Source organism: Chelonia mydas, chromosome 5, assembly GCF_015237465.2.
Source record: "Chelonia mydas isolate rCheMyd1 chromosome 5, rCheMyd1.pri.v2, whole genome shotgun sequence".
Classification (NCBI taxonomy): domain Eukaryota; kingdom Metazoa; phylum Chordata; order Testudines; family Cheloniidae; genus Chelonia; species Chelonia mydas.
The window spans coordinates 125,998,121-126,021,340 of NC_051245.2; the positions used below are offsets into that span (position 1 = coordinate 125,998,121).

Genomic DNA, 23,220 nt, shown 5'->3' on the forward strand with positions numbered 1-23,220 from the left:
ATGGCAGCAAGGATACTCCTACTTTGTGTTAAATAGTCTTGCAAGATGTTAGCAGATTGTGAATACCTCTCTTCATGGCCTGCTCATAGTGTATACTGCTCATGTGTTGGTGACGGTTAAAAGGAGTAACGTAATCTGGAAGGTCTAGATTCCCTCCAGCTCCACAAACATATAAAACAGATGCTTCTCATTAATGGTGGGCCTGGGGATAACCAGGGTGCTATGGTCTTTTGCCTAATAGTTTACAGTCTAGATTTTAACTTTAATGTGGCTTGTTTTGGGGACAGCCTTACTGAGAGAGCGAGCTTCTTGATGACCATACTCACAGAACAAGCTGTCAATATGCCCTTCACTATAACAACCACGTGATCTTCGGGTGCCTGACCTATCTGGTCTAGAGGCTTACTCCTGTGAAACCCTATTACTTGCTTTGCTTTTTCTAGCTCCATTCAGTGTGTGGGTAGCAAAGAGAAATATATTAGAACCCTGGTCTCTGAAGTACTGTTAGGTGGAGCATTTAAAGGAGTGGAGCAGAGACCAAGGCAGGGAAATAAATATCTGGTCAGAGCTCAGACTGAGGGGAAACAGGAAATCTGTAGGACCATTGATTTTTTTTTTTCTTATTGGCAATACAATACTGCAGGAATGGGAGGGTGACAAAGAATAAAGGCATTTTTATGGTAGTGGAATCTGAGGCTCTGCCTTCATGAAAATCTGAAAGGATTAGTACTATTCTAGAAAACCATTTATAAACAGGGTTGTTTAGTTGCCAGTTTGGTTTCAAAAATGTGTTTATCCAGTGCCTCATGTTGTGGGCTGGGAAGGCTGTGTTGTGAGGCATAACATTCCTGTACTTACAGCTTGCTTTTCATGTAAAAAGAAATGCATGTTAACAAATGTCATGCTTTTCAGCAAAAAGGGAGGACAAGGAAGTTGAAATTTGGTGTGGACATTCCAGCATTGACTTTCAGATTTGAAGTCCCATTGAGGTCAGAGGGAGGTCTTAGATATTCATCATTCTTGAAATCTGGCAGTTGCAGAATTACAGACTTAAAAGCCTAACTTTAGGTCCCTAGGTCTGATTATCTTGGTGTGTCTGGTGTATGGCATGAGCAGGTGCTGAGATAACTTAATAGACCTGTCACTATATTAGTAATACAGTATTGGGGGGTTTGAGTTACCATTGTGCCTCTGTGTAATGAGGGTGCAGAACGTAGGAAATCTATAGGAGGGACTTGAGACGAGTTCTAGGAGTGGGTCCTTCTTTTTAGTTTGGCCAGCAAACACTGAATCATATGTAGATGGGAGAGCGCTCTCCTGTTGGCATAGAGCATCTTCACCAGATGCATCACAGTGGTGCAGAGCTGCACCAGTGTAGTGCTTCTAGTGTAGACCTGCCCGTAGCTACCTCCTCTCATGGAGATGGATTAACTATGACAACAGGAGACACTCTCCTGTTGGCGCAGTAGCATCTTCACTAAAGCGCTACAGAGGTACAGCTGCCCTGCTATAGCTTTTTAAGTGTAGATTGATCTGTTCTCCATTGGGTTCCCAATAGGCAGTTTACTGTGCCAATTTATGGTGTACATCCCATTCTCCAGTGAAAGCTCTTGAAGTAGGATCAGTTATATGGTGTAAAATTATTCATAAAACAGGGTTGACTGATTTAAATCAATTTTCAGTTGTGTTCTGCATTTACTTTATTTTCCTAAAGAAAGGATGATTCTTATTAGTTAGCAACCATTAAAACATGTTGTTTGCAAATAAATAGAGCCTTTACGCTAAATGTGTTTGCTTCTTTTTGCTTACCAGGATACACTATATCTGTCTGGATACATTTATCTAAGAAGTTGCGTAGTTTAACTCACATTTATTTAGAATATTAAGTGTTACATTTTTTATTGTGTTAAGAAATGTACCATTCACCATTTTCTATTTATTAGGTGATTAATTTTTTTACTTGCAATTTGTATCAAGCTCTAGCTGCATTGAAATTTGAAATTCAGTTTAAAATACACAAGTGACATTTTAAATAAAACTGCCTTAAATGTGGTGGATACATAAACTTTCTTCCTTATCAAAATATGTTTTGCCTTTAAAACTGATTGTTTTTTTTTTTTTTTTTATAAAACAAAGTATTACTTGTAGTAAATGAATTTAACTGTGTCCTTTTGTCACTGCAACCTTCAGGACTTTAGCGCTTGTAGATCTTTTCTTCTAACACCTAGTTTTATTCCTAGATTGGAAGAGTAAAACAAGCCTTCCTGATTTTTTTTTTTTTTTTTTTTTTTTAATTCCTAATTGGTTTCTTAACTTTGGATGAAGTAGTCACTGAATTTTAAGTAGTTGAATGAAATGAAGAAAATGTTTTCTCAGTATCTGTTGAAGAAGCTTCTGCTTTTTAAATCTGGTTTGGCATGTCGTCAAACTCGGGTTCCAAGTGCTTAGCCAGTGACTTCCATCAGGTCAGTGTTTTGACTTTCTTTTAAAACTCGGCAGTAAACATGTACAGCTTAACATTATTTTTGTCTAATTTAAATCATTTTAATAAATTGTCATGAGGCCTTTAATATAGGCTGTCATTTTAAAATTTAATTTGATTTATTTTTAAATTCTGTATTTATATTAAAAATTCATTTTCAATAAAAAAAAAATCTGGTATTTAAAAATATTTTTAAAAATCAGTTTTTATACATCCTGTTGTAAGATACTTCATATGAAAAACACAACAAATACTGCATCACGAATAGAAATGTTATGAGTGGGTATTTGCAAATCAAATTGGCACATCAGTTGTCTGAAATAGTTTGAAGAGTAATATACAAGTGAGTCAATGGCTCTATAAAAAGTTAATTTGCCAACAAGGCATTCAGAAGGTTTCAGTTGCTTAGCGCTTGTCTACTCTTGAAATGCTTCAGCAGCACAGCTGCACTACTGTGGCACTCTAGTGAAAATGCTAGTACGTTGAAGGGAGAGCATCTCCCTTCAGCATAGCTAATCCACCTCCACAAGCGGTAGTTATGTTGATGGGAAAAGCATTGTCTACAGCGGAGGTTAGGTCAGTGTAACTGTGCCGCTCATCGGTGTGGATTTTTCACTAAAATTCCCAGAGAATGCATTCTGTATTTGGAAGGTGTGTGAATTTGGAGGGGATACGCTATATTAGTCATGCATAAAAAGGTTGAATTCCAACTTTACATGCAAATTAGTCATCCAGTCTATTTCTTGCTTTAGTTGGATGTCTGTTGAAATGATCCCCAGTGAGGTAGTTGATGTTGACACTAAATGGTGGTCATTTTTAGGTTTGCATTCTCAACGCTGAGGCAGAGCAGTTGATCCATATGAATGACCGTTTCAGGCTGTCTGCAGCTCAGGACAAATGACATCACTGGGTTAAACTTGTGTGTTTAAGATATTTGTTCACAAACATGAAGGTTAGAAATGGACTTCAAGTTCTTGCATTGTGGAGCATCTCGTGTGGTGATATTCAGTTCATAGATAAACTGTTAAAGGAAAACACATTAATAAACTTAAAATAGCCTACAACATGGTGTTTGATTTGTAAACTAGCAGACTGACTAGTTAACTCTCTCAGAACTTTGTTTTGTACCAAGGTGTTTGCACTAGGGAATTTCATAAAAAGATTCTTACTGGTGCATCTCCACCAGGGGTAGCAGTAGTGGGAGTGCTAGTGTAAACTAAGTTCTGGAGGCTGGTGGTGATTTTTAATCTCACTTTGTCTAACCTCATGCAAGGACTTGAAAACCGCAGTGTTTGCAGAAGCCTTCTCTATGCTTGTATCACTGTTGCTAACCTAGACCAGAGCACAGATTAAGTTCTTTGAGTTTGGGGAGAACTTGTTATATTCATACAGAATGTTGAATTGCTTTATGTGCAAATCTCAGTGCAGTTTTCACTTTGGGGAGGAGGTATTATACTACCTCCATTTTATAATGCATACATGAAAATAAATTCCGAACAACTTAAAAGAATATTTGCAGTGACTTAGTTTTAAGAAGTAATTGCAGACTTCAGGTTTAAAAACTTTCTTGTATAGTTTGCATGGGGAAGTGTCCTTTACTTGGGATTTCCTGGCTGCTATAATTCTTCATTTGGAAGAATTATGAAATCTAATGAAACTTGGAGAGTAGTTGGGTGGCGAAAACGTTTTGAGGGTCTGTCTTTCCAATACACAGTGAATTTAAGGGACATCACCAGCCCAAAATTTTAGAGTGTGTGTGTGTGTGATTTTTTTTTTTTTTTTTTTTTTTACACAGATTCTTGAAACCTTAAAATGTTTTCCCATCTTAAAAAGGTGTGAGTAAGCCCATTTCATCTAGTTGGTTTTTAATGGTCTCTTGCAATGTTTGCATTCCAAACACAGAAAGAGAAAGTGATACTGACTAATAGTCTTTCTTGTTCAAGATTAACAAAAAAGCAAAAGCTTTGGGTTTTTTAAATGTTTTCGTTTTTAAATCATGTAAAATATTAGCACCATATGTAAGGGCACAGTTTCACGAGCACAGCTTTTAATCTGACGTGTCAGATTGCTTTGTTCTATAAAAACAATGGTTTTATATGTCGATTAATTGCTAAAGTATGCTGTAAACGTGAAATCCAGACAATTTTAGTGAAATAATGTAAAATATTTTTAGATACAACTATCTTTGAATCACCTGAAAACTTGGTAGTAGCTCATCCATATGTACCTGTTTTAAGAAATTCTTCTTTTCCATTGTGTGAGAGAAGTAGCATGGAAAACAAACTAAACACAGAGTGCTCTCAAATGCGCAGAACAAACAAGCTGGAACATACTTTCTTCGGTTACAGTGATCTTAGGTGATGTAAAGAGCACACATTTTTCAGACAGGAGTATCTTTAAGTTTGTGAAGTTCCTTCAGTGTCCTATAGAATGAAAAGTAGAATCCTCATCAGAAGCAAAGAGTAATTTTAGTTTTCAAAAATGTCTACAGCATTTCTGTTGTGAGACAAAAGTGCTATATTAGCTCTGTGTGTGTGTATACGTATATATGTGTGTGTATATATATAACCAGTAAGTTACTTTCAGTTTTGTTGTTTTTATAGGGGAATAGTTGGTGTTGGAATGTGTGTGTGGGGGACACAGTGTTAGGTTAAGAGGGGAGGAGGGTTTTAAATGGGAGTGGATGAAGGTTAGAAGCAAAACTGGCAGGGAGCTTGAACTTGGGTTGCTGAAGGAATGCAGTGGTAGAAGAATGGGATACAGAGAGACTTATAACTAGTTTAGCAAATGAGGAAAGTCCAGTTCCAGAGCTGAAGGAGGTCATGGAATTTTAAAGGCTTCTTATAGCTGCTGCTTTTGTTCCCCATATAGAAATGAGAGACAAGGTTGCTGAGTCTGGTGCCCTGGGAAAGTATGTCTGGTCTGGGACACAGGACTTGCAAGACCCTGTCTTTGTTTCTTTCCTTGGGCTATAGCCGCTTTGGGAGATATTGTGACACTGTGTGTGCGTTGGGTTTGTAATGCACCTTTTTGCCATGGACCACATAAGCTTGTCTGTGTCCACATGAAGGGGGTGGGGGAGGTGGGAAGCGGTTTTTCTACCATTTTCTGTTTCTTCAGCTTTTCTGACACCATTTTAGGAGCTTGGCAGGAAAGGGACAGAGTGGCTGGGAAGTGGGGAAGCAGAGGACATGCAGCTGTATGAGATGCGGAACGGGCATCAGTATTACTTGGGATGAAGCAAGGGAAAGCTTGTACTGTGTGGACAGCACTGAAATGGTTTAGACTGAGATGGGTCCAGAGCATTGTCCTACACTACGGGGTGGTGGTGGGTGGGAATTGCTGCAGTGGCAGTGGTTCAGAACAGTGTGGATATGAAACGGTATCACAGTTTTTCAAAAAGTGAGAAAGCACGGCTAGGGTAGACACTGAACCATTAGTACTTTAGTGAGTGCTGCCTTAGTGGTACTCTTCTCCCAGATAGATCTCTTCCTTTATGAATCCCACCTGCACATGAAGAAGATTACCAATATGGCCCCAGCCTCTCACCTAGCAAGGCTAGAGAAAAGGGCAAACTCGAACTCATTGTCTATTTCCAATCCTGTGGGCTCATCCCCAACATATAACCCACCAAGTCTTTCCTTACTAAACTCTCCTTTGCATGCTTGCCCGCACACGGAGACTAGCTTCAGTCTCCTACCTGCTGAGTCTGGGACAATGGATATAAAATTAAAGCCTGTCCATGGACCCCTCGCTCCCATCGTCTTACTCCCACAGATATTGACCGCCCCATCTTAATTCATTCTCGTTCCTCTTTTATTTAGTGGGGAGAAAGCTGTCCGCAAAATGTAAGCCTGTCATATCAGCGCTCCTATTTCCTCCTTCCAACTAAACTCAACCCATAACCTGGTGGTTCTCCAGCTACTCATGTTGTTGCCTCTTTGCTTCCAGGTGCTAAATTGCATAGTTTTTTACTAGTAAATTTCCAGACAAAGTAAAATACATTGTGAGACAATTTTTCCATCCTTAAGTTTCATTTAGTCCATGACACCTCCTCCTCTTCCAAATGCTTCCTCCCTTTTAATCATGTTTAGAACTTTAGTGGCCGCTACAACCACACACTGTTTATAGAGAGACCTACTGTTCGAAATTGCTGATGAGATAAATGGCATCCTTCTCCATTCTTTAATGGGACTTCATGTAGTACCAGTTATAGAATATTGTTGAATAGAGAACTAGTATAAAGAAACCTTTTTGTCCCAGATAACTAAATCATGCTTCTGAATTGAAAAGAGAAAAGCTTACTGTGGTGGGAAAATATACTTACAATTGGTACTGCACATGTCTGTACAAGTTTCTCAGTGTAAGCTTAGTCCACAGCTGCAGCAGATTTTTAAACTTGTTATGAAAATACATTGAAGATGAGACAAAATGATGGCAGTGGTTCAGTCATTGTACCAGACTGTTGGTAGTGATGCTTCCAGATTGAAGATGTCACCAGCCATGCTGTGGCAACTTGACTCTTCTACAGTGTTTGAAGTTTGGGTTTCTTTGCGGTTCAATTCCCAACTCTTGAGTTTTCTGTTTCTAGTGCATGAGGTTTTTTATAACTACAATATTCTTGTAAAGACGTTAGCCCCTAATTTACTCATGTACTTTCAATGCCATTTTAATAATTATCTTTCCCCTGAGACTAATATTGTAATACTGCTGCACAAATTGTGAACCCTTAGTGCATAATTTAAGTCTAATGGGCTGCTTCAGAGAAGGGGCCTTCAAAGTATTTGCTTCAATTAAAGTGGAATATTGCGATGTAGAGAGGGGAGTTGTTCCATAGGAACAGCTCTCAAGTGGTCCACAGTACAAATATTTAAGACTCACTGCTTAAGAACCTTGCTAATACTCCGCTCCAGTCACCTACAGCACTCCAAAATGCACTCAAAACTCCCACTGGTATCTACGCTTCTCCATCAAGCTGTAATAGTAACATGAAATCTCAATGTAGTGGATTACCATTTTGTTACGATGAACAGAACATGTAGAAGTTCCATATGAAATGCTAAATTGAAATTGTAAAGTCAGAGATGGCAAAATATAGTGCTCAGTGTTCTGCAACACTTAAATAACTTGAAATTTTGGTTTTTGGAAAACCTCTCTTCCCTTGTTCTAAACCATTGCTTTTCAGGGGAAACCTCCAAAAATGCACTTAATTTAAAGCTTGTCATTCAAACCAAGACTTTGTGTTTGAAAGTAATTCTTGCCATACTTCTATAGATGTCACCTTAATTTCCATAAAAAAAAAAAAAGAAAATATGCATGCCTTGATCAAAGTAAATGGAACTTAATTTCTAAGGTTCAAGTTCTATTCATATTTATAACTCATGATTTTCAAGCAAGTTCCAACTTATTCAACATGACTGCTTGTATACCTAGTCTAAATTGTCCTCCTCCGATGCTTTACTCTTGCTTTATGGTTTTTAGCAAATACTGAACAATTTGCAAAATTAATTTCTTTCCAGTGGTGTAAAGGACATGGGGCTGACCTGTAACTTACAAATATTATATCTTGACCAGGTATTATGGTGTTTACTATATGCCTATATTATGCTAATTCACTAGCAGGTTTGTCATAAGACTCAGTGGGGGATGTTGGATCCTGCTATTCACATCTCATGGTAAACTCTTAAAGGGATAAGAGGCATGCAGAGTGTACATTTGGGTAGGGAGCTGAGCCATTGGACCTGGTGTAACCAGGTTCAGCAGATACAGGAGAGAATTAAAGCCTTTGGTTAGTTTTAAAAAGGGAGTCCCTGACAGACAGGGGAGACTGAGGCAGACACTGTTGGGGAGCAGACTAACACCCATATTCCAGAGGTTGGGGTTTGGGGTAAAACAGGACTATAGTAAGATAATCATGACTGATTTATTGTGTTAAAATGCTTAAGCTTTGTTTGATTTGAAAAAACTCTCTGATCGCCTTTATTAACCACTGATAACTCCCAAAGGGAAGCACTGAACTCAGTTGTGCCTAGCCGAGGAATGGGAGAATGCCGGGTTTCTCTCCTGAGATAAGTGAAGGTACAGAGCCTAACACCTGAGAGGGGTCAAAGGTGAGGTGTCCTGCAACCATGACAAGTGGGGGTTCCACAGTCATTACGGTGAAACTACAAAATTCTGTGAATCGGAGTCTGTTTTCTGGTAGTGTCAAGCTGACTGGTTGCGTACTCTGGTCATCTCTGACTTCTAGCTACTTTATTCACTATTAACTCATTATGTGACAGTGGATGGAGTTTAGCATGATCTGGCTTTATTTTATTTGAAAACTTAATACAAAGCAGACTTACCTGTGAAGAGTATCCCTGCAGTGTTAGACTTCTGTATTAAAAGCAGCAGAGTTGCAGCAGTTCAGTGAGCATGGGCTCATAAAATGTGTTTGGTTCTAACCCCTTTCAGTTCCTTGAAGCAGCTTGTTGCTTTCTCAGCTGTAGTTTCAGACACATGTTTCTAAGATGTATGCATCCGATGAAGTGAACTGTAGCTCACGAAAGCTTATGCTCAAATAAATTTGTTAGTCTCTAAGTACTCCTGTTCTTTTTGCGGATACAGACTAACATAGCTGCTACTCCAAAACCTATCTGTAGCGTCTCTTCAAATGCATAGAGCTTGGCTGATCTTAAAGAACAGCCTTACGGTTGGCCTTCTACCTGCGCTTGTAGTGCCTTTCAGAAAACTAAGTTTGCAGTAGGTTTTTTTTTTTTTCCAAATGTGCTGGGAGTCTGTTCATGTGCTGACTGAAGAACATAAGTCTTTATTCTGAAGAGCATCTCTTCATGCTGTATGTCTCTCGGTATGTTTTTAAAGGGCAATAACAGAGTTCTAATTGTTCACATATGGGCTGACTCAGCTAGTGTAGGTGGTGTCCCCACCTCTCCAAACATGGCATGTTTCAAAGGACTATAATGATTTGGAGCAATTTTAAATATAACGATTAACAAAAATAGCACTTCACATCGGGGCACCGGGATCGGGGTGGGGTGGGATCAGAGAGCCATGGCCCTACCACTTTTCAGCAGGGATCCCACCCCTCCCGGCCAGTCTGGAAGCTGTAGCCCAGCCGGGGAGCCCAGGCAGCTGTAGGGTGCTGTGGACCCTCCACTTGCCCTGGGCTAGGACACAAGCTGGGGGCTGCTCTTAACCCTCCACCCCGGGCAGGTAGAGGGGCCATGCATAGCTCTCAGCCTGGTCTGGCTTCCAGCTTGGCGGGGGGCGGGGCCTTCGGCGGGAGATGAGGGATGAGGGCGGAGGGCCCTGTCTCCTTCCCCCTCCTCTCCCCCCCGCTTTTGGGCAGGCTCTGCTGCTGCTGTTTCACATCACTAAACTGGACCAGAAATGTCCAGTAATGGGCTTCACTCCAAGGACAGAATTAATTTATTCTCCTGCATGACTACTGCATGGTTCACCAGTACTGTCATATCTATATAATGCTAGTCCCTACTGTGAGCTCCCCAGAGGTACCCAGGGTTGTGAGGCACCCCCCTACCTCCCCCCACACACATGCCCTTAGCATGAGGCATTCTTGTCTCTGCCTGCTGTATCTCAGCACCATAGAATCATAGAATATCAGGGTTGGAAGGGACCTCAGGAGGTCATCTAGTCCAACCCCCTGCTCAAAGCAGGACCAATCCCCAATTAAATCATCCCAGCCAGGGCTTTGTCAAGCCTGACCTTAAAAACTTCTAAGGAAGGAGATTCCATCACCTCCCTAGGTAACGCATTCCAGTGTTTCACCACCCTCCTAGTGAAAAAGTTTTTCCTACTATCCAACCTAAACCTCCCCCACTGCAACTTGAGACCATTACTCCTTGTTCTGTCATCTGCTACCACTGAGAACAGTCTAGATCCATCCTTTCAGGTAGTTGAAAGCAGCTATCAAATCCCCCCTCATTCTTCTCTTCCGTAGACTAAACATCCCCAGTTCCCTCAGCCTCTCCTCATAAGTCATGTGTTCCAGTCCCCTAATCATTTTTGTTGCCCTCCGCTAGACTCTTTCCAGTTTTTCCACATCCTTCTTGTAGTGTGGGGCCCAAAAGTGGACACAGTACTCCAGATGAGGCCTCACCAATGTCGAATAGAGGGGAACGATCATGTCCCTCGATCTGCTGGCAATGCCCCTACTTCTACATCCCAAAATGCCATTGGCCTTCTTGGCAACAAGGGCACACTGTTGACTCATATCCAGCTTCTCGTCCACTTTAACGACTAGGTCCTTTTCTGCAGAACTGCTGCTGAGCCATTCAGTCCCTAGTCTGTAGCGGTGCATGGGATTCTTCCGTCCTAAGTGCAGGACTCTACACTTGTCCTTGTTGAACCTCATCAGATTTCTTTTGGCCCAATCCTCCAGTTTGTCTAGGGCCCTCTGTATCCTATCCCTACCCTCCAGCATATCTACCTCTCCTCCCAGTTTAGTGTTATCTGCAAACTTGCTGAGGGTGCAATCCACACCATCCTCCAGATCATTTATGAAGATATTGAACAAAACCGGCCCCAGGACCGACCCTTGGGGCACTCCACTTGATACCGGCTGCCAACTAGACATGGAGCCATTGATCACTACCCATTGAGCCCAACAATCTAGCCAGCTTTCTATCCACCTTATAGTCCATTCATCCAGCCCATACTTCTTTAACTTGCTGGCAAGAATACTGTGGGAGACCGTGTCAAAAGTTTTGCTAAAGTCAAGGAACAACACGTCCACCGCTTTCCCCTCATCCACAGAGCCAGTTATCTCATCATAGAAGGCAATTAGATTAGTCAGGCATGACTTGCCCTTGGTGAATCCATGCTGACTGTTCCTGATCACTTTCCTCTTGTGTAAGTGCTTCAGAATTGATTCCTTGAGGACCTGCTCCATGATTTTTCCAGGGACTGAGGTGAGGCTGACTGGCCTGTAGTTCCCAGGATCCTCCTCCTTCCTTTTTTTTAAAGATGGGCACTTCATTAGCCTTTTTCCAGTCGTCCGGGACTTCCCCCGATCACCATGAGTTTTCAAAGATAATGGCCAATGGCTCTGCAATCACATCCGCCAACTCCTTTAGCACTCTCGGATGCAACGCATCTGGCCGCATGGACTTGTGCTCGTCCAGCTTTTCTAAATAGTCCCGAACCACTTCTTTCTCCACAGAGGGCTGGTCACCTCCTCCCCATGCTGTGCTGCCCAGTGCAGCAGTCTGGGAGTTGACCTTGCTCGTGAAGACAGAGGCAAAAAAAGCATTGAGTACTTTAGCTTTTTCTACATCCTCTGTCACTAGGTTGCCTCCCTCATTCAGTAAGGGGCCCACACTTTCCTTGACTTTCTTCTTGATGCTAACATACCTGAAGAAACCCTTCTTGTTACTCTTAACATCTCTTGCTAGCTGCAACTCCAGGTGTGATTTGGCCTTCCTGATTTCACTCCTGCATGCCCGAGCAATATTTTTATACTCTTCCCTGGTCATTTGTCCAATCTTTCACTTCTTGTAAGCTTCTTTTTTGTATGAAACCTTGCAACAGAAGTACTGCCTTCCAGGCCTCTAGCCTGCAGCGAGAGGCTTGCAGTCTGGGATCCTGGAGATGGGCGGACGGAGCCTGTCCACTACTAAAGGACCTCTCCCAGCCTCAGGGGAGGATCCACAAGGTCTGGGATCTCAATTAAGTACAGGGGACAACTGTGCAGGCTGGACAGTCTCTACGTAAAAGAATAAATGAACACAAATCAGATGTCAAGAATTATAACATTCATAAACCAGTCGGAGAACACTTCAATCTCTCTGGTCACGCGATTACAGACATGAAAGTTGCGATATTACAACAGAAAAACTTCAGAAACAGACTCCGAGAGACTGCTGAATTGGAATTAATTTGCCAATTGGATACAATTAACTTAGGCTTGAATAGAGACTGGGAGTGGTTGAGTCATTATAAAAAGTAACCTATTTCCCCTTGTTTATTCCTTTTCCCCATCCCCACTGTTCCTCAGACGTTCTTGTTAAACCCTGGATTTGTGCTGGAAATGGCCCACCTCGATTATCATACATATTGTAAGGAGAGTGATCACTTTAGATAAGCTATTACCGGCAGGAGAGTGGGATGGGGGGGAGAGAAAACCGTTTGAAGTGATAAACACCCATTTTTTCTTGGTCTGTGTGTATAAAAACATCCTCACTGTATTTTCCACTTATGCATCCGATGAAGTGAGCTGTAGCTCACGAAAGCTTATGCTCGAATAAATTGGTTAGTCTCTAAGGTGCCACAAGTACTCCTTTTCTTTTTGTGCAGGCTAGTGATAGGCACGCACCAGCCCCCTGCAACCTGCGAGTGTTCCCTGCAGCGTCCAGCTCCTAACTACTGAACAGGGCTGGCTCTAGGTTTTTTGCCGCCCCAAGCAAAAAAATTTTGTGCTGCCCCCCCCCCCCCCCCCCCCCCCGCCACCCCCTGCCTCCCTAGCCCTGTTTTTTTTTTTTGTATTTTTTTAATTATTGATTTTTATCCACTCTGCGGTCAACAGAGACAGATGAATCAACATCCTTTGTCTGGCGAAGGCTTGCTGGTCAGCTCTGCCTTGGACACACTTTAAACATCTTTTCAGTACATAGACACGCCTCCTTTAATATCATCCGTACGCACATCACGCAGTGGTTGTGAGGATGAGTATGACATAAGCCTATATTAGGGACCTCACATGATGTTCTTTATGGATAAATACTATGAAATGGTGCTAGGTGTAGTGAGCTTGTTAGTAGAACCTGGCGTGAATACAAAATTTGTATCCGCAGATTTACAGGGCTCTACTTGTCAGGCCTGTTAGGAGTAGCTGTTACAGAACAGTGAACCCTTTGCCAGCTGGCACCAACTGTGTCTCACCAACTGATCAGCAAAAGCATTAGGCATGCTATTTCTCTTGTCTTGTTCTATTACCCATACAGAAAGAGACTAAATGGCCCCAGTTTATACTTCATATCCTCTGCACATGATGGTAGGAACAGGGCTCTTTCCTCCTGCCCACCCGCTAGAATTGTGGGGGCTTATTAAGGATTTAAGTTGTTGTTAGTGGGTTTTGTTTATCACTATAGTGCCTCTGAGTCCTACTCATGGAGCACTCTACGAACACTGTGGGCTCTGTTCAGACGGTACAGAACCTGGAGTTAGAAAGTGAGGCATAAATGGGTAAACAGGAGAACCTGCAGAGAACAAACTTGTCACTTCCTTTGGGTTCTGCTGTCCCCCTTTTCCTCCTTTTGGCATTTAGAGGAAGTAGAGTATTCCTAATATGCTTGAGTCTGATGAGCTAGTGCTGCATGTTTGTGATTTACTTTCTAACTTGGAATCTATATCCAGTGAAAGACCCAGTACAAGTGCACATAGTGGGGTATGAATAAGCTGCTTTACTGGTAACGCTTATGTCTGTCATCCTTCTTTTATATTCTCAGCTGAGATATCTTCTGTGCCCTACTAGTTAGTCTGTCCCCTCCAGTGTTTCTCTCTCTCTCTCTCTCTTGCTCTGTCTGACTTTTTCCCTAGCCCCTCTGCTCATCTTGTTCCTTTTCTTCCACCTCATGCCCCCAGGATTTTGCCTGTGCTTCCCCTGTATATAGTAGTTCCCTAAGGATACCAACAGCAGAGGGAGAGTCAAGGAGTTCTTGTAATTTCACTCTCTGTTGTTGGCACTATTGGAAAAACAAGATGAGTGGATCCTCTGGGATTCTCTTGCTGGTTAGCTGTTACTGTATGGGAATGTAGTGTTCGAACATAATTCTACAAAAGGGTTCTGAGTACCAGCTCTCTGAAAAGCCTGCTACTGTAGCTGTTTGGATTGCTCATGAAGCAAATGAAGCAAATTCATCCTCCTGCCTTACTTGGGCAGTGTTCCTCATGCAAAGAGCAGTTGTTCCAGCATGTGTAAGGTGGCTGGGCTGGAGATACTAGCATCTTGTTCCTTTAGTCAAAGGGGATAGCAGGTCAACTCCTCCTTGTCTCTTCTGCACTGCTCTCTTCCTTAGACCTGCTCTGTCCTCCCTTTCTTGTTGCTGAGTTATGAAACATTACAGGCTTATGACATCAGAGTTCTCTTCCTTCTCTTCTGTCTGATATAAAACTCTGAGAATATCATTGTTCAGGGGGACTAGGATAAGATCCCGTTAGAGGTATGATTGGTTTCCCACCACCTTCTCATTTTGTTATCCGCTCTTCCTCAGTTTACTATAATCTTACAGGGCAAATGATTCAGCAGTAGAAGAAAAACTGCAGCCAAATAAATAATTGATTTGTAGTTTTGGCTGTCATGCATATCCACAAATGAAAGAAATTGAAATCACTTCCAAAATGGATTAGAACCATACAAATAGTTTGCTATTGGTGTATACTTACAGACAGCTGAACATTGTATTAAATGATCAGAAGTAGCTAATAAATAAGGAAAATAGACTGGCCCATGACTCACTCCTGTGTCACTTCCCATTAACTAGGAGGCTTTGTTTTGTGTTCAGAGTTCTGAACCAATTTCCTAATTAGTTACCGGTAGGCATTGTGAAAAGAAGTTGAGGGTGCATACTATGTTTATCGCCAATAACAAATGACAGCTTGGTAACAAACAAACCATCCCTCTTAGTTCATGAAAGCACATAAATGTTTTGCTACTTCAAAAAATCATAATGCTTTTAACAATAGACTGATGGTAGAAAGTCCATCTATATTTTGAAAATGACTCCACTTTATACACAACTCCAATAATCATAAATGATAACAAAATGTAGCTAAGAAAACCCAAATAAGCAATTTCTCTCTATGTGACTGAAATATCACTGAGATTCTCTTTGAAGCCAGATGGAAGCAGTGCAAAATAAGCACCCAGTCATGAGGTGAATTAGTCAGAATAACCTGGAACATTTATTAAATTTAGCCTTTGCAGGGTTGAAATCTGGGCTTTAAGACCTAATTTGGGGCTGTGTCTACCTACACTAGAGCTTATGTTGACATAACTTATGTCACTAAAGGGTGTGAATAAACCACCCCCTTGAGTGACATAAGTTATGCTAATACAAGCGCCGGTGTGCACAGCACTGTGTCGGCAGGAGAAGCTCTCCTGCTGACATCGTGTCTGCCATGCTCAGGGGTGGTTTTATTATGCCGACGGGAAGATCGCTCCTGCTGGCAAAGGACATCTTCACCAGATGCGCTGCACAGTGCTGCTGTACCGGTGCTGCTGCAGTGCTGTACATGTAGACAAGCCCTTAATCAAATGAGAGGTGTGAAAAGTAACAAATATGTAAACTGACAGAATATCTTGACAGGGAAAAATCAGCCAGTGTCGCCTTTTTCTCAAGCTGTGGTGTGGGTATAACAAAGCGAACAGAGAAACTCCCCAGTTTGGGCTTCTTTTTGGTCTTGGTTTCTCTTTGGATATGGACTCTAAATGCATTCCCTTCACTTCTGTCTCCTAAAGGGGCTACTGTTACAGCTCTTCCACTAACCCTTCTGCAAGTGGAAAGAGGCTTAGCGGAAGATGTGTTGAGACCCAGATATTGTCTTTTCTCCCTGTCAGTGGTAAACTTGACCCTTGAATGATTTGCTAGGTGAAGAGGGTGGTAAAGACAGAAAAATTTGAACAAAGCCAGTTAAAACTTAAAGTGCAGTGGTTAGGCTGATGGTTCAGAGTTTGTAAGGCATGCCATGCCATAGTGAAATCAGACTTCCTAGGTGGAGCATGGTGGTGTAAGCAGTGCTGCCTGAAGCAACGGTGGAATAAAGGGAGGCTCTGAGCTCCAAAAGCTGCCATTTCCCTTCTCCAGTCTGTGGAAGGGCTCGGAGACTGCACAAGGTGGGTCTAATACCCAAAGAGGCCAGCAGAGATCGGAGAGCAAAGCAGTGGGGGACCTGCTGTTAGTGAGAAATGGGGAAGGTGAACAGGGGGAGCAGCTGTGAACATGTGTGCTTCAGAAAGTAGGGGAGCAGAGCAGTGAAGAGAAAAGGGTGAAGAAAGAAAAACAGAAAGTCGAACCTGCCAATAAGAGACTAAAGAAAATGAGAGAGACAGATAAAAAGCATGTGATGTGGGAACTACTCCTGAACGTGTACAAGGCAACTTAAATAGGTGTCCAGGCATGGAGCCCTCCAAAAAAGGAGTGAGGATTAGGGATTGGCTAGCATCCTGAGAGAGCTATTGTGTTAGGCCATTAATTACACTAGTAAAGAGCCAAAATGTTCTCAAAAGAAGATACACACATTTGTAGGCATGAAATCATTTTAAGTTCACTTCAGTGAACGTCATTAGCCACTTCACTTTTTGGGTACTTTCTTTGGGGAGCTCTGTCCCACAGACTGCAACACCTTTAGCTCTTTGAATGTTGGGAGGTGTTCTTTTTGTGTCCAGGCCATAAATGAACCACCAAAAAAAACCCTGACCAGAATGGACAGCATGTCAAGGATGCTTTTTCTCTGACCTCTGTAGTATGGCTGCAGGCCCACCCATATTTTACCATATGGGAGGGGTCTGCTAACACAAGGGGCAATTGTAGAGGGCTAATGCATCAGCCTTAATCCATCCCTCTGAATCTTAGCAGAAGTCCATTCCAACTTTCCAATGCATTTATGGTATTCTTAATGCTGCTGATTAGGAATCGAAAAGTAATCGAATACACTCACTGTATTTAGAGACACTTCTAATATTAACTGAATTTTTTTTATTTATAGTTGTTAAAATAAAGCTAAATAATCAATTTACCTGGTAGAGACATTAATGAAATGTATAATTGACTTTTCTTAATCTGATAGGTGGGTTTGCTTTTGTATATGAAGCTCAAGATCTTGGCAGTGGCAAAGATTATGCTTTAAAGGTAATGTGTGTTTAAATCACTTAAAAGATTGAAATGTGTCTCTTGACTCAGTGCATTAGCATGATGGTCACTGTTGTATGTGTGTGCATACAAAACAAAAAAGTCAGAGCTGAAGGATTTTCTCCATTGCTTACTGTACCAGTCCAGGTTCACATACACACTGTCCATTTACACAGTAGAGGAAACAGAAAATACTTCACTTTGTCAAAGCCAACACATACAAGGTGATGGGTAATAACTAGCCATGTCAGGGGGCAGTACTAACTCGTTTGTTTCGGGGAATAAAGATGTATCTCCGAGGATGTATTTTTGTCTTGCCTAGGGAAGAACAGAACGTCCCGCCGTTCACTGAGCTGGTCCACTGTTATGGGCATACATGTATTGGTGGTCCGATAGGGTCTACAGGATACTAGTACTGTATATAAATATAAGATTAAATCATGACTGAAGTGTGTTTACCAGACATGTCTGGGGAGTGGGTAAACCAATTTCTCAAAGACAAACAAGCTGACACGTCTAGCCAGGTGTCATCAAAGTTGATGGGCCATCACCTATCAAGTGGCCATTCTTTGGCAAGGAATGGCAGTAGGAACAAACAGATCTTCATCCGAGGGCAGGTCTACACTAGAAGCGCTGCATCAGCACAGTTGCACCACTGTAGCACGTCTGGTGAAGATGCTCTATGCCAACGGGAGAGCGCTCTTCCATCAGCATAATTACTCCACCTCTGCAAGAGGCAGAAGCTATATCAGCAGGAGAGTGTCTTCCGCCAACATATTGTTGGTCTGGACAGTGCTTAGATCATGGTAACTTGCATCTCTCGGGCGGGCCGGTCTTTTTCATACCCCTGAGTGACGTAAGTTAGATTGACTTAAGTGGTAGTGTAGACCAGCCCTTAGCAGACAACAGCATGAAACCTCTTTCACCATGAGACTGCATGACTCCAACCTCACAGCAGGACTGAACTTTTTCTAGGAGTAACCCTCAGGAAAGTGCATTTCAGAAGGGGGGAACTGGACAGTCCAAGTGAGTGGCAAGAACATGCAAGTTCTCTCTCCCTATTGATTTTTCTGTTTCACCTAAGACAGGAGAGCGGCACTGTTGTCAGAAAACCCCAACCACCCTGTAGGTGCCAAAAGTTACAGCTACCCAAATCTCCAGTCTCTCTCCTCCCTCTGCCACTAGAATGGAGTTGCATTTCTTGATGCATAAATCAATAGCAAATTGGAAGTGTGGGGGACAGTATGTTTAATATTCACATAAATAAAACAAGGAAGATTGGTAGTGATGGTCATATTTAATTCCATTAAAAATTCCCTTGAATCTGCTGCACAAGTTTGTTTGCTGTAGCAAAACATCCCAGAAGTCCAGAAGACTGCAGAACTAACTTCCAGTGGGCTCCATAATGCATGGGGTTTGAGCGTGGGGAATTGCTATGTGCAGTAGTGCAAGCATGATTCTAGAGGCTGCGCTCCCAGAGAGAGAGAATATAGATAAGTGGCTCTCAACCAGGGATACGCAGAGGTCTTCCAGGGTACTTCAACTCACCTAGATCAGTGTTTCTCAACCTGGGGGTTGTGAGCCCCAGAGGGGCAATGGGATGGATTTAGGGAGGTCGCAAATGCAGGGTCGGTGTTAGAAGGTGGCAAGCAGGGTAATTGCCTGGGGGACCCGTGAAGCTATGTTACATGCCTCATCCCTGGGTGGTGGGGCTTGAGTATCAGACTCCGGATATGTTGAAAACCACTGATGTAGATGAACAGAAGACTAGAAACTTGAACTAGGTGACTAGAAACTTGGTTATTGTTGTGGTGACATGTCCAAATGGGATCAAGCCAGCTTTGACTCTTGCTCCCTGATCTTGAGAGTTGACTGTTTTGTTAGCGCTAATTTTTCCCATATGTGTTTTTATAAGTTCTTCAAAATTTTAAACCCCTTTTCAATATTCTTTTTTCCGATACAGAGGTTATTGTCTAATGAAGAGGAGAAGAACAGAGCCATCATTCAAGAAGTTTGTTTCATGGTATCCTCTTTGGGTCAAAATTCAATATTTAGAATGAAGAAATGAACATCCTGAAGACACAGAAAGTTTCTGTTCTTCACGATCCATATTGACACTGAAAGTATTTCTAAAGTATTTCTCCAGTGAAGAAAATCTCTGAAACCCTTGGCTTGGTACAGACCAATGAGTTACAGGATAAAAGGCTTTCAATCACATCAGTCCCCTGAGTTATTTGGCTTCTTTTTTTGTCGTCTGTTCAAATGTTTAGCTAACATTTTAGTGTCATCCATAAAATTGAACTCTGGAAAACTGATGCCAAAGTAACTGTACATCATAAAGAGTTATGGGTATCAAACTTCTTTTTAAATAAATTTATTGCACCTGCTATTTACTCCTTCCTTCAGTGACCAATCATAGGCTAGAGGTCACTAATTGCCAAGCCATAATTTGTGAAGTCAAAGGATGTTTCCACAGCACTAAAGTAAACAACTGTAATGTGATGCATGGAATGGGAGATAGTGGTTTGGTCTGTCATAACTTTGGAGGGGAAATTCAGAAAATGTGTCATTTCCCAGTTGGATAAAGATTTGTTTAAACTTTCTACTCCCCTTGTTGAGTTGAACAACTCTTCTTCTCTTTCCCTGTTGTTGTATGGATATTGGTCTCAAAGGTCTGAAGAGTTACAGGTTTTATAAACTCGCTCCCTGTATAACATTAAACAGTGATAGATAGGTTTGGGGTTGGTTATTTTTAAATAAAGCCCTTGATTATTTGGGAAACACCTCAAAGCATTCATTTAATTTGAAAGTGTATTGGTTAAATACAAGAAAACAAGAAATTTAAAACAAGTATTTATTTTTAAACTGTGGTTGAGTGGTTATGAAAAACAGACTGTTAGACCTTATCAAAGTCTCTCTCCTTTTGCTGTCAAACTATTAGTCTCTTATTTTCAGAACAGTCTTTCTTTGATGAAAAGGCAAAGGTTAATTTTACTCTGTCCTGATGTGAAGGGCACCTGCTTATCCTGTTCTTAACAAACAGGCAGACTAAAGGTGGAGGGAGAGACTGGATAGAAAAGATGGGTGAAATATGGCTTTGCTTGATATTTTTGGAACACTGGATCTCTGGTTAGTTACGAGTGGTTGCTTTGGCTGCCTATTCGACCAAGACACCTGCTGCTTTGACCCTGATTAGTTATGATCTGGTCAGGGCTGTCATTTGGTTGGATCCTTTCTCTTTAGATAAGGCAGGCTTGGATGACTACAGTATAGTTGACTTCAGGATTCAATGAAACGCCAGGAGTGAGAGAGGGGAGGAAGAAAGAAACCGTGGGGCAGAAGGGAATACAGTACAGGATTTTGCATGTCTTTGTGGTGCTGGTAATTAGATTTTCCGGCTGGCGGGCTCAGGACTGGCTGTCATGATGATGCGATGCCTTTCAGCACTCACAGGTGAAAACAAAGTTCCTTAAACAAGAGCGAGGCCAGCCGGCCTTCCCTTCAGGAATAAAGTTCCTTAGATGAGTTGCGGTGCTGGCAGGTTGGAGGATGAGCTGGGATGCAAGGTGGGACAGGAGATAAGAGGGAGAGGTGAACTGAACTGATCTTTCCCCTACCTCGTATATGTCTCTTTTTAAGAAACCCCCAAAGAGGAAAAAGTGGGCAGCATAGTTCATCCCCCTCATTATTTTGTTCACTAATTAGGTCTAATATCAGGCACACCATTTTTTTATCTGTTATCTTCTGGTTCCACGTCTTTTTTAACCAGCATAATTTCAACAGTCCTTGGATTATATCAGCATGGCCTTTTTGGTTTAGACTAATCCAGTTTCTTTGTCTGGTTCTCATTCACTTGTTACAACATTCAACTTTGTAAGCAATTTTGACCAATTTTTCATGGTTATTGTAACATCTTGTGAACTTTCACATACTTTTTACATTTGAGTTCACAAGAGGGGCATGCTTTGTAGGCCCGAGAGTCACAACACTACTCACAGCCCTTGGCCAATACCCGTTTTTAAGCGCTTGGCTTCATGCGTTCATGGCTCAATATACCTGTGGACCACAATTTTAGACCAGTTTTCAGAGTAGCAGCCGTGTTAGTCTATATTCGCAAAAAGAAAAGGAGTACTTGTGGCACCTTTAAGACTAACAAATTTATTTGAGTATAAGCTTTCGTGAGCTACAGCTCTGATGAAGTGAGCTGTAGCTCACGAAAGCTTATGCTCAAATAAATTTGTTAGTCTTAAAGGTGCCACAAGTACTCCTTTTCGCGAATTTTAGACCAGGGTCCCACTGTTCTAGTTTCTGTATAAACAGATACATTGTAAGCTCCTCAGCCAGTGACTAAAGTCACTTAGGTTTACTTCTCTCTCTTCCTCCCCACACCGGAATTAGGAGCCTGAATCCTCTTTTTGATTGAAAGTGACATTTTAAAAAGTATTTTATAGTATAAAGTTTTTGATTTTCCTTTTTTTTTATAATGTTGCTTATAACGAAGCTTCTTGGCTCTGATTTTTGTGAGACTTTTTTCTACCTAGTTGAAGGAAAACCATAACAGACAGAGCACCCCGGGCTAGTGTATAGACCTGCGCGGAGGGCACAGTGGGCCTGCCTTGGTCACACAGCCAGAATGTCAGCAGATATCCGTGATTAAGTCTAGTTGCTGGAGATGTCTTTTACAAATACCTATATTGCTGCATTGCAATCATTGTCAAGAGAGACCAAGCTGTATCTAGATCAGAATCTGCATCTTCCAGAGCCATATTAACAGGTATTGACTTTTTTACTCTTGGTGACTTTGCCTTTAGTTCTCATTCTGTTCAAATGAGACACTGGTTAAGTTTTTCTGTTGTGTATATTAAACACACCCAATTAGACATGTATGTGAGCTGGTTGTGCTTGATAGTATGAAGAAAATCTCTAACACGCTTAAAGTTTTTCCTTGAACAAATCCCCAGAAAAAGCTTTCAGGTCATCCTAATATTGTCCAGTTCAGCTCTGCTGCATCAATAGGAAAAGAAGAATCTGATACTGGGCAGGGCGAGTTTCTTCTGCTTACCGAGCTTTGTAAAGGTAAAACCTATTTTTGTTCCTGAGTGGTGTGGCTTGTTTTAGGAACAGAGTAAATTCTTCCTAATGAATACGTAGATCTTGAACTGGAAAAGTGCACAGTTTTACTACATGGAGAACAGCTAAACCTTATCTAGCAAGACAGCAATTTACCTGCTGTTAACTGACCTATTTTTCATCTTTATGGGCCATTCTGAAAAGGAGCAAGGTGATCAGTTTTTACTGTCCCCTTCATAATCTACAGTACTTCTCATAAATTCCCTCTAACTCTTCTCCTTTCAAGGTTAAACAAGCCAATGGTTGCAGTCTCTAATTGTCTGTAAATCCCACCACACCTTTAACTACCATGGTTTAGACTAATTACTTGAAGCATTCAGACTTCCATTAGTTGCTTGTGTAGGAGCAGCACTTCCTGGCTAAGGGTGTTGTCCATTTTTTCTCAGCTGGAAGGGTGGTTTCTGACTCATGACCTGGCAGGAGTAGATAGGATGGAAAAGAGTATACTGCATCTGTGATGAAGAGTGTCAGCTGGTATAGTGAAAGGCCCCTTTAAAATGATTCATGGCTAGTTTAGTCATTGATTCCTTGTTGTAAACCCTATGTTGTTCCCTGGTAGCTAATATTGGGCAATAAAATGTCCAGTGGGAATTGCTGGCATAGTCTGATGAAATGAAGGGGCAGTATTTACATCCAAATGGGATGGAAGCTCTGAATGCTTTAAAACTATGGATCATTTGAAGTAAGAGTATTTCAATCTGTCCAAAACTTAAAGCATTTGTATACTAACATGAATTGGTT

At 41.6% G+C, this 23,220-nt stretch overlaps 1 protein-coding gene across 3 annotated transcripts in view; it reads left to right on the forward strand.

Moving 5' to 3' along the window:
• The window catches only part of GAK (cyclin G associated kinase), a 128,951-nt gene that overhangs the window by 15,244 nt on the left and 90,487 nt on the right, over positions 1 to 23,220 (forward strand). Inside the window, exons 1-4 of one of the 3 annotated variants that reach the window (XM_037902268.2) lie at positions 2,310 to 2,465; positions 17,288 to 17,349; positions 19,313 to 19,372; positions 22,311 to 22,425. In XM_037902268.2, the coding sequence (XP_037758196.1) occupies positions 19,370 to 19,372; positions 22,311 to 22,425 (118 nt within the window). In that variant the 5' untranslated portion in view covers positions 2,310 to 2,465; positions 17,288 to 17,349; positions 19,313 to 19,369. Of the gene's footprint in view, positions 1 to 2,309; positions 2,466 to 17,287; positions 17,350 to 19,312; positions 19,373 to 22,310; positions 22,426 to 23,220 lie in introns of those variants that run through there. The other 2 variants (XM_037902267.2, XM_037902269.2) reach the window with 2 other exon arrangements.